At 46.8% G+C, this 12,440-nt stretch overlaps 1 protein-coding gene across 2 annotated transcripts in view; it reads left to right on the top strand.

The window, feature by feature from the left end:
* Positions 1-8,665: 8,665 nt before the first annotated feature.
* The window catches only part of RBBP6 (RB binding protein 6, ubiquitin ligase), a 51,410-nt gene continuing 47,635 nt past the window's right edge, over positions 8,666-12,440 (top strand). For both annotated transcript variants that reach the window (XM_056537169.1, XM_056537168.1), the window contains exon 1: positions 8,666-9,392. In XM_056537169.1, the coding sequence (XP_056393144.1) occupies positions 9,227-9,392 (166 nt within the window). In that variant the 5' untranslated portion in view covers positions 8,666-9,226. The remainder of the gene's footprint in view (positions 9,393-12,440) is intronic.

Below are 12,440 nucleotides of genomic sequence, written 5' to 3'. Positions count from 1 at the left end.
TGTCTATATGGGGGAACTGTGTGATGTCATCATGTCTATATGGAGAACTGTGTAATGTCATCATGTCCATATGGAGGAACTGTGTGATGTCATCATGTCCATATGAAGGAACTGTGTGATGTCATCATGTCCATATGGAGGAACTGTGTGATGTCATCATGTCCATATGGAGGAACTGTGTGATGTCATCATGTCTATATGGAGGAACTGTGTGATGTCATCATGTCCATATGGAGGAACTGTGTGATGTCATCATGTCTATATGGAGGAACTGTGTGATGTCATCATGTCCATATGGAGGAACTGTGTGATGTCATCATGTCCATATGAAGGAACTGTGTGATGTCATCATGTCTATATGGAGGAACTGTGTGATGTCATCATGTCCATATGGAGGGACTGTGTGATGTCATCATGTCCATATGAAGGAACGGTGTGATGTCATCATGTCCATATGGAGGAACTGTGTGATGTCATCATGTCTATATGGAGGAACTGTGTGATGTCATCATGTCCATATGGAGGAACTGTGTGATGTCATCGTGTCTATATGGGGGAACTGTGTGATGTCATAATGTCCATATGGGGGAACTGTGTGATGTCATCATGTCTATATGGAGAACTGTGTGATTTCATCATGTCTATATGGAGAACTGTGTAATGTCATCATGTCCATATGGAGGAACTGTGTGATGTCATCATGTCCATATGGAGGAACTGTGTGATGTCATCATGTCCATATGGAGGAACTGTGTGATGTCATCGTGTCTATATGGGGGAACTGTGTGATGTCATAATGTCCATATGGAGGAACTGTGTGATGTCATCATGTCTATATGGGGGAACTGTGTGATGTCATCATGTCTATATGGAGAACTGTGTGATGTCATCATGTCTATATGGAGAACTGTGTAATGTCATCATGTCCATATGGAGGAACTGTGTGATGTCATCATGTCTATATGGAGGAACTGTGTGATGTCATCATGTCCATATGAAGGAACTGTGTGATGTCATCATGTCCATATGGGGGAACTGTGTGATGTCATCATGTCCATATGGGGGAACTGTGTGATGTCATCATGTCCATATGAAGGAACTGTGTGATGTCATCATGTCCATATGAAGGAACTGTGTGATGTCACCATGTCCATATGGAGGAACTGTGTGATGTCATCATGTCCATATGAAGGAACTGTGTGATGTCATCATGTCCATATGGAGGAACTGTGTGATGTCATCATGTCCATATGGAGGAACTGTGTGATGTCACCATGTCCATATGGAGGAACTGTGTGATGTCATCATGTCCATATGAAGGAACTGTGTGATGTCATCATGTCCATATGGAGGAACTGTGTGATGTCATCATGTCTATATGGAGGAACTGTGTGATGTCATCATGTCTATATGGGGGAACTGTGTGATGTCATCATGTCTATATGGAGAACTGTGTGATGTCATCATGTCTATATGGAGAACTGTGTAATGTCATCATGTCCATATGAAAGAACTGTGTGATGTCATCATGTCCATATGGAGGAACTGTGTGATGTCATCATGTCCATGTGGAGGAACTGTGTGATGTCATCATGTCCATATGGAGGAACTGTGTGATGTCATCATGTCCATATGGAGGAACTGTGTGATGTCATCATGTCTATATGGAGAAACTGTGTGATGTCATCATGTCTATATGGAGGAAATGTGTGATGTCATCATTAGAGATGTCGCGAATTGTTCGCTGGCGTACAGTTCCTGGCGAATTTAGCATGTTCGCGTTCTCATCGCCGGGCAAACATATGTGAAGTTCGATCCGCCCCCTATACTTTAACATTGCAGTAAACTTTGACACTGTGAGTCAGATTCAGCAGACACATTACAGCCAATCAGCAGCAGTCCCTCCCTTCCAGACCCTCCTACCTCTTGCACGGACGCCATTTTACCCTCATTCAGCATGCTGCAGGCTTAGAAAGTGGAGGGACAGAGAAGCTGCTCCTGCTGTATAGGGAAAGCAATAGCTAGGTTGCTGCTAGGTGGTGTATACAGGGTCCAGTTTACTTCTAAAGCACTAGTCTAACATCTGCTTTAAGGACAGCACCCAAAAAAGCCCTTTTTAGGGCTGAAAGATATCAGTCCATGTGTCTTGCAACAGCTGGAGGCACCCTGGTTGGGAGGGAACCGCTGGTTAAAATGGGTACTCCAGAATCAAACTTAAGTTCCTTCAAGCAACTAACTACTACAGTATTCAAAGGGCTGAAAGATATCAGTCCGTGTGTTTTGCAACAGCTGGAGGCACTCTGGTTGGGGACCACTGCTTAAAAGGGGAACTCCGCTGGCAAGCTTTTTTTCTTTAAAGCAACTAACTACTACAGTATTCAAAGGGCTGAAATATATCAGTCCATGTGTTTTGCAACAGCTAGAGGCACCCTGGTTGGGGACCACTGCATAAAAGGGGAACTCCGCTGGCAAGCTTTTTTTCATTAAAGCAACTAACTACTACAGTATTCAAAGGGCTGAAATATATCAGTCCATGTGTTTTGCAACAGCTGGAGGCACCCTGGTTGGGGACCACTGCATAAAAGGGGAACTCCGCTGGCAAGCTTTTTTTCTGTAAAGCAACTAACTACTACAGTATTCAAAGGGCTGAAATATATCAGTCCGTGTGTTTTGCAACAGCTGGAGGCACCCTGGTTGGGGACCACTGCATAAAAGGGGAACTCCGCTGGCAAGCTTTTTTTCTTTAAAGCAACTAACTACTACAGTATTCAAAGGGCTGAAATATATCAGTCCGTGTGTTTTGCAACAGCTGGAGGCACCCTGGTTGGGGACCACTGCATAAAAGGGGAACTCCGCTGGCAAGCTTTTTTTCTTTAAAGCAACTAACTACTACAGTATTCAAAGGGCTGAAATATATCAGTCCATGTGTTTTGCAACAGCTGGAGGCACCCTGGTTGGGGACCACTGATTAAAAGGGGAACTCCGCTGGCAAGCTTTTTTGCTCATTGTCACACTAGTGCAAATCACATTTGGTGTGACAGTTGTGCAAATTTAAAAAAAAAATACCTTTTTTGGCTGTTAAATCAAACCAGTCGTCACTGTCAGTTCACGTCACAGTTGCCAGTTTTTTTGCCTGCAGGGCAAATTGTATTAATAAATAAGTGGGCTCAACCACAAAGACTATTATTAATAATGGGTGCTTATCCCTGCTTCAAAGCAAAATGTACAGCCAAAAAATAGAAGAAAAAAAAAGCAGAAAGTGATAGCACACCAAAAAAAAATATATATCAGAGTAATTCTTTATTGCACAAAAATTAGCCATATAATATTTAAACATTTAAAAAGGAGGTCCACAAAACATCTCGGACCAACCTAAAGCCATAGGGAAGGATCCCAGACTTACTCTGGTACTCCCCCCACAAACAAAGACACCCGTCTAATATCTGTATGTCTAAAGAATAAGGTGCAATAAAAGAATAAAGTGCCCCTGAGGAAGTCACCAAGAGTGACGGAACGCGTGGGGACTTAGGGATTTTGTGAGACACCCGTTCTCTACATGACAGTGTGATGTATATGTATTTGCTCCCTTGATCTTATCATGTGACTTGGTTATTTGATTTATTTATTATTGCAGCAGTAGTGTATGGATTGTTAAGCTTGGTTGATGTAGAAACTGCACTTTTTGCAGCAAGACTGTATACATTTTTTACCCATAAGAGCTGCCATTTGTGTACCCTAGAATATATTGTGTTGGGGCCAGAAGTCACAGGGGGATTATTGCACCTTATTCTTTAGACATACAGATATTAGACGGGTGTCTTTGTTTGTGGGGGGAGTACCAGAGTAAGTCTGGGATCCTTCCCTATGGCTTTAGGTTGGTCCGAGATGTTTTGTGGACCTCCTTTTTAAATGTTTTTAACATTATATGGCTATTTTTTGTGCAATAAAGAATTACTTTGATATATATATTTTTGGTGTGCTATCACTTTCTGCTTTTTTTTCCCTATTTTTTGGCTGCAGGGCAAATTGTGTCACCCTAGTGCAAATCACATTAGGTGTGACAGTTGTGCAAATTAAAAAAAAACAAAAAACTTTTTTGGCTGTTAAATAAAACCAGTCGTTACTGTCAGTTCACGTCACAGTTGCCAGTTTTTTTTGCCTGCAGGGCAAATTGTGTCACCCTAGTGCAAATCACATTAGGTGTGACAGTTGTGCAAATTAAAAAAATAATACCTTTTTTGGCTGTTAAATAAAACCAGTCATCACTGTCAGTTCATATCACAGTTGCCAGTTTTTTTGCCTGCAGGGCAAATTGTGTCACCCTAGTGCAAATCACATTAGGTGTGACAGTTGTGCAAATTTAAAAAAAAATACCTTTTTTGGCTGTTAAATAAAACCAGTCGTCACTGTCAGTTCACGTCTCAGTTGCCAGTTTTTTTGCCTGCAGGGCAAATTGTGTCACCCTAGTGCAAATCACATTTGGTGTGACACTTGTGCAAATTTAACCAAAAAAATGACAGGCAGAGGAAGGCTACCCCGCAGGGGCCGTCGTGGTGCTGGGATTCCCTTTGGCCCTAGAATGGCCAGTGTTCAGAGGCCACATACCCTGAACCCCCAAAGTTCTGAGGACTTAGTTGACTGGCTATCACAAGACACCCAATCTACTACAGCTTCCGCTCGGAACCTTGACGCACCATCCTTCTCCTCCTCTAGCTTAGCTTCGGGCACCTCTCATGCTACCACTTGCCCACCTGCCGCCACCACCAACACTAGCACCACAGCAGCTTTACTTGATCCGTCAGAGGAGTTATTTACACATCAGTTTGAAGACATGAGTGATGCACAACCATTATTGCCAGAGTATGTAGTTAACAGGGATATGTCTCAGTCAGGCAGCATTACACACATGGACGTACGGTGTGATGATGATGTTGTACCCGCTGCTGCTTCCTTTCTTGAGGTGTCAGAAAGCGGTGAAGATGTTGATGATGACAATGTGTCCGTGGATGCCACGTTGGTGCCCGCTAGAAGAGAAGAAGAGGGGGAAAGTTCAGATGGGGAGACAGAGGAGGAGACGAGTTGGAAGCAGGGGGAGGTCGTCGCAAGGAGCTAGTGGCACAGTCAGACAGCATGCATCGGCACCCGGGGTCAGCCAGATGGGACGCCAATCAACGCATGCTGTTGCCACCACCAGAATGCCGTCATCGCAGAGCTCAGCAGTGTGGCATTTTTTTTGTGTGTCTGCCTCTGACAACAGCGAGGCCATTTGCAACCTGTGCCAGAAGAAACTGAGTCGTGGGAAGTCCAACACCCACCTAGGCACAACTGCTTTGCGAAGGCACATGATGTCCCATCACAAACGCCTATGGGATCAACACGTCAGTACAGGCAGCAAACAAAGTCAAAGCCACCATCCTCCTCCTGGTCCAGCATCTTCAGCCAGGTCAACCACTGCTGCCCTCCTTGCCCCCTCTCAACCATCCGCCTCTCTGTCTCTCGCCTTGAGCAGTTCCTGCTCAACTGCCCACAGTCAGGTGTCTGTCAAGGAGATGTTTGAGCGCAAGAAGACAATGTCTCAAAGTCACCCCCTAGCCCGGCGTCTGACAGCTGGCTTGTCGGAACTGCAAGCCCGCCAGCTTTCACCATACAAGCTGGTGGAGTCTGAGGCCTTTAAAAAAATTTGTAGCCATTGGGACACCGCAGTGGAAGGTACCCGGACGAAATTTTTTTGCACAAAAGGCAATCCCCAACCTTTACTCCATTGTGCAAAAGGAAATTATGGCATGTCTGGCACACAGTGTGGGGGCAAGGGTGCATCTGACCACTGATACCTGGTCTGCAAAGCATGGTCAGGGCAGGTATATCACCTACACTGCGCATTGGGTAAACCTGGTGACGGCTGCCAAGCATGGAATGCGTGGCTCTGCAGAGGAGTTGGTGTCACGACTTGCAGGCAGGCCTGCTGCCACCTCCTCTACTCCTCCTACTCCATCCTCTTCCATAACATCCTCGGCCGAGTCCTCTTCCACTGCTGCGTCTTGCTCCACATCACCGGCACCCCCCAGCTCCCCAGGTGCTATTCCACATCCCGGATACGGCAGTGTCACGCCATCTTGGGGTTGACTTGCCTCATGTCTATATGGAGGAACTGTGTGATGTCATCATGTCCATATGGAGGAACTGTGTGATGTCATCATGTCCATATGGAGGAACTGTGTGATGTGATATCATTGTGTAATCCGTAGTTGAATGCAGTGTTTCCCAACCAGGGTGCCTCCAGCTGTTGCAAAACTACAACTCTCAGCATGCCCAGACAGCTGTTGGCATGCTGGAAGTTGTACTTCTGCAACAGCTGGAGGCACCCTGGTTGGGAAACACTGGTTTAATGGTTGATGAGATCCTGCACAGGGTTGTGGTCTGTATAAAGTCAGGGCCATTAGGATCTACTGTGGTAGGTAGATTGGTCTGTGATAGTGTCAAGCAGCCCCCTGAAAAGGTCCTCACATTTATCCTTGCTAACACCATAACAATTCTATTCTAATGTATCTTTGGAAAAGCAAAGCAATAATCTGCTTGTATATACAGAACAGACCCTGTTATTATAACCAGCTGCTGATTATAGGCTGGGTTCATATGTCTTCAGGGAGAACATACAGGTTGTAATCAGCCAATGATCGTCGGTCCACAGGGACAGAAAGGACTGAAACAGTCAAATAGTCAGCCATCTAGAACATCACATGCAGGGAGCAGAGCCATGACAATCATATAGTTCAGGGTTTCCCAACCAGGGTGCCTCCAGCTCCATGCCCGGACAGCCAACAACTTTCAGAAGGGTTACGGCCAAGATTTTCAGTGTTTATTGTTATGGGGTCCTGATTGTTTAGTGTTATGGGGTCCTGACTGCTTAGTGTTATGGGGTCCTGATTACTTAGTATTATGCGGTCCTGACTGCTTAGTGTTATGGAGTCCTGATTACTTAATGTTATGGGGTCCTGATTACTTAGTATTATGCGGTCCTGACTGCTCTATGTTATGGGGTCCTGACTGCTTAGTGTTATGGGGTCCTGACTGCTTAGTGTTATGGGGTCCTGACTGCTCAGTGTTATGGGGTCCTCACTGCTCAGTGTTATGGAATTCTGACTGCTTAGTGTTATGGGGTCCTGACTGCTCAGTGTTATGGGGTCCTGACTGCTCAGTGTTATGGAGTCCTCACTGCTTAGTGTTATGGGGTCCTGACTGCTTAGTGTTATGGGGTCCTGACTGCTTAGTGTTATGGGATCCTGACTGCTTAGTGTTATGGGGTCCTCACTGCTTAGTGTTATGGGGTCCTGACTGCTTAGTGTTATGGGGTCCTGATTACTTAGTATTATGCGGTCCTGACTGCTCTGTGTTATGGGGTCCTGACTGCTTAGTGTTATGGGGTCCTGACTGCTCAGTGTTATGGAGTCCTCACTGCTTAGTGTTATGGGGTCCTGACTGCTTAGTGTTATGGGGTCCTGATTACTTAGTATTATGCGGTCCTGACTGCTCTGTGTTATGGGGTCCTGACTGCTCAGTGTTATGGAGTCCTCACTGCTTAGTGTTATGGGGTCCTGACTGCTTAGTGTTATGGGGTCCTGATTACTTAGTATTATGCGGTCCTGACTGCTCTGTGTTATGGGGTCCTGACTGCTTAGTATTATGCGGTCCTGACTGCTCTGTGTTATGGGGTCCTGACTGCTCAGTGTTATGGGGTCCTGACTGCTCAGTGTTATGGAGTCCTCACTGCTTAGTGTTATGGGGTCCTGACTGCTTAGTGTTATGGGGTCCTGATTACTTAGTATTATGCGGTCCTGACTGCTCTGTGTTATGGGGTCCTGACTGCTTAGTATTATGGGGTCCTGACTGCTCAGTGTTATGGGGTCCTGACTGCTCAGTGTTATGGGGTCCTGACTGCTCAGTGTTATGGAGTCCTCACTGCTTAGTGTTATGGGGTCCTGACTGCTTAGTGTTATGGGGTCCTGATTACTTAGTATTATACAGTCCTGACTGCTCTGTGTTATGGGGTCCTGACTGCTTAGTGTTATGGGGTCCTCACTGCTTAGTGTTATGGAGTCCTGATTACTTAATGTTATGGGGTCCTGATTACTTAGTATTATGCAGTCCTGACTGCTCTGTGTTATGGGGTCCTGACTGCTTAGTGTTATGGGGTCCTCACTGCTCAGTGTTATGGGATTCTGACTACTTAATATTCTGGGGTCCTCACTTCTTCGTGTTATGGGGTCCTGACTGCTCAGTGTAATGGGGTCCTTGCTGATTAGTATTATGGGGTCCTGACTGCTCAGTATTATGGGGTCCTGATTGCTTAGTATTATGGGGTCCTGACTGCTTAGTGTTATGGGGTCCACTTCAGACAGATTACCATGTGCTCAGGGTCTTATTCTTGCACTTGTAGGCACACGTCTATTATATCCCCCCCATTGGTACCTACCAAGTTTCTATGGGGACTGCCCCGTCTGCACACACACACACACACACACACATATAGCAGGCACCACGTGCTCACACCGGACTATTTGAATATGTCCAACAACAAAAAAAAGGTCTGTAACTGCCAAAGCTCAAAATGGCCGCTACGAGGCTTCACGCCAGACCCACGTGCTACGTCACGTCCCCGCCCATCCGTCTCCTGACGCAGGAGCGTCGCCCTCGCTGAGCTGCCTGGAAACCCCGTGAGGTGTGTGTGTGTGTGAGAGACACGGTCATTCCGCCATTAGGTGCCGTGAGGAGGAGGAAGAGGGAAAATTCGTGAGGGAGAAGACGAAGGAGACGACGACGCGGAGCGGGGACGGTGACCGCAGGACTCGGGACCGGGATTGTCGTTATCTCCGGAGACGCGGGCTCTCCACCCACACCCCGGAGCGGACCTGCAGCCGGAGCCGCATTATAGGCCGCAGCCCCCCCCCCCCCCCTTCTATTGTATCCGCGGCCCCCGGAGGGACTCATCGCCTGGAAAGGGACTTGTACGGACTGTGAGGACTGGCGGACTGATTCCACCGGACTACCTGCAGGGGGCGCACGGACTGTAGTGCCCGCTCAGGGCGCTGTTGTTGTGGAGGACTGTGGCCGGGTAGAGAGGGGGGTCTCGGGCCCATGGCTCGTGTGTCCCCGGCCTCCCCGGTGTGGTGCTGAGCTGTGTGTGTGGTGTGAGGTGTGTGTGTCTGTATCACTATAGTGGTGTAGTAACATGTCGTGTGTGCACTATAAGTTCTCCTCCAAACTCAACTATGACACGGTCACCTTCGACGGGCTGCACATCTCCCTGGCCGACCTGAAGAAGCAGATCATGGGCCGGGAGAGGCTGAAGGCGGCCGACTGCGACCTGCAGATCACCAACGCGCAGACGCAGGAAGGTAAATGAAAACGCACTGTGTGAACCAGGCCAAATATGTCTAAAAGTCTGAACTGCAGGGATTAGGCTGCATTCACATCTGCAGTGGTCTCCAAACTGCGGCCCTCCAGATGTTGCAAAACTACAACTCCCAGCATGCCCGGACAGCCGTTGGCTGTCCGGGCATGCTGGGAGCTGTAGTTTTGCAACATCTGGAGGGCCGCAGTTTGGAGACCACTGCAATACGGTTTCCGTATCAGGTTTTTTGTAATAAAAACAAATGTATGTCTCAAGACCGAACCATATATACCTCTGTGCGGTTTTAAACGGATGTCCGGTTGCATACGGTTTAAGGCTGCATTCACACCTCATTTTGTACATACGGGTGCCGGATCCGGCTGGGGGAGGGGAAAACCGGGCGCTTCCGTACCCCAGCCGGATCAGCCCATAACCGTAACTCCATTTACTTTAATGAGCCGACCAGAGTCAAACGGTGACTCCGGTCGGCTTGTTTTTGACCCGCATGCGGTTTCCTGACCGGACCTAAAACCGTAGTATACTACCGTTTTAGGTCTGGTCATAAAACCAGATACGGGTCAAAACTGAGCCGACCGGAGTCACCGTTTGACTTTGGTCGGCTCATTAAAGTAAATGGAGTTACGGGCTGATCCGGCTGGGGTACGGGAGCGCCCGGTTTTCCCCTCCACCAGCCGGATCCGGCACCCGTATGTACAAAAAGACATGTGAATGCAGCCTAATAAAGTTATTTTTATTTTATTTTTTGAAGGGAAAAAAAACTGATACGGTTTTATGTTTGTTCTTAGGCTGCATTCATACTTTGTTTACATTACGGTTGCCGGATGCGGTTTCCTGACCGGACCTAAAACTGTAGTATACTACGGTTTTAGGTCCGGTCACAAAACCAGATACGGGTCAAAAATGAGCCGACCGGAGTCACCGTTTGACTTCGGTCGGCTCATTAAAGTCAATGGATTTCAGCGCTGGTCCGGCTGGGGTACGGGAGTGCCCAGTTTCCCCCTCCCCCAGCCAGATCTGGCACCCGTAATGTAAAAACGAAGTACAAAAATACAAGTTTAGTGGACCTCTCTTGCCTGAGAGGTCCGCTAAACTTGTATATAATTGTATTTTTGTGTTTTCTTCCTACCCTATCCACACTTAGAATCAGGAGATTCCCACCTAGATAGGTAGTAGGGATAGACCTATATCGTGTTTGTTTGTTTTTTAGGTCGCAGATTATCGGTATCTGCCCTTTCAGGCCGATAGCCGGTAACTTATACTGATATTCTGGTATAAGTTATCGGCTATTCCCCCCCCCCCCATTGCGGGTCCAGAGACCGCCGCCCGCTTCTCTCCCCCTGCCTGTCCTGAGGACCTCCCTAGTCCAACCGCCACACACGCTGCCCCATTGCCTCCCCCATCCCCGGTTTTATAATTGCCTGTTCCCGGGGTACGCGCTATTTCTGGCGCAGGCGGCATCCTGAGTTGTCACTGTGCGCACAGACAGTGATTTTGCATTGAGGACGTCATTGTGCTGCGCAAGATGCCGCAGGAGCCAGAAGTAGCGTGGGCCCCGGAACAGGTAATTATAAAACCGGGGTGGCGGTGGTCTCTGGCCAGGGCGTGGCATTATCGGCAAGGTAATTGCTTATACCGATAATTTTCAAAATCGTGAATATCGGCTTATGATATTGGCCAAACCGATAATCGGTCGATCCCTAATAGGTATGGACTCCAGTGTAGGCACTCACCTGTACCCTCATTCCCCCATCCTAGCATTGTTTTGTACACTATCATTTTGAGTAAAATCTGAGCCTTATTGACTATGATTATTTATATATATATATATATAACATTTTGGTTTTTCACCAAGGGACATCATTATTGGACTGGTTTGGGGTGCCAGATATCATTTTACCCTTTCCTTGTGTTTAAAAAAAAAAAAAAGCAGCTAAGTACTGTAAGAATTAAGATTTTTGTAAGAATTTTTTTTGCCATCGGAGTACCTCTTTAACAGATGCTGCTGTATGCCTTGCATTGAAATTCACAAGTAGCGGAAGGATTAAGATTTTTTTAATATAAGTAATTTACAAATCTGTTTAACTTTCTGGAACCAGTAGATTTGAAAAATATTGTTTTCCCTCAGAGTACCCCTTTTAATGTATAATTATATATTTTTTAAACTGTAAAACGTATACGTTGGGGCACGTTCACGTGATGTTTAAGGGATCTGGTGGGAGAACTTAAAAACCGTCTGCTGTCTTATACCATTCACTTGAATGGTCTAGACGGAGGAAGCTAGTGACTCCGGTCAGCTTCTTTTTAGACTGTTGCCTGACTGAAAACCGTGGTCTGCCGTGGGTTCGATCTGGCAATAAAGGACATGGCAGTGGACCGTTTTCCAGTCCCCAAAACGTGGTGTGAATATAGCTTTAAATGGAAAGGAAAAAACCTGGTGTGATCGCCCACCTCCACGTGGTCCTGTTTGCTTACATTACCCATGGTGTTACCATAGTCGCCACTTATTTCTAGTAATGGCAATTTTTTTTTCTTTTGGGAAGTATACCATAGGTCCCACTCACAACTATCCAGTGCAATTTACCGTGGTATACATTGGCAGCCCAGGAGAACGAGTGCCGATGTATACCATAGCTAGACCTCATGAGACCCGTTCCTTTCTATGTGCCCCCCACAAAGTTTTTAAAGTGACTGCGTTTGGTACATTTGCGAGCGCATATACTGTTTTTGTGTGGGACTGAAATGACTTTTGGGTCTGATAGTCTATGCTTGATGTGCCAAGTGTAGTTCGATAGGGTCTTGCTGTGGCATACATCAGAATCCCGTTCTCCTGGTGTATACCACAGTAATTTCTACTGAATGGGCTTGAATGGGGCTTTACTTTAATTTACCATTGGTCCCCACCAGTCAGACAAACTTATATATACCCTGCTGTGCCTAAGAATGTCCTCTGAATAAAATGTAGCAGCAGCAGCGCACATGCATGGCCAAAGTTCTTTTCATTCTCTATCTGCCCCCCCCCCCCCCCCCCCCC

This window comes from Hyla sarda, chromosome 8 (assembly GCF_029499605.1).
Source record: "Hyla sarda isolate aHylSar1 chromosome 8, aHylSar1.hap1, whole genome shotgun sequence".
NCBI classification, from domain to species: Eukaryota; Metazoa; Chordata; class Amphibia; order Anura; family Hylidae; genus Hyla; species Hyla sarda.
The sequence above is the reverse complement of the archived record's forward strand: the minus strand, read 5'-3'. Positions and strand labels throughout refer to the sequence as shown.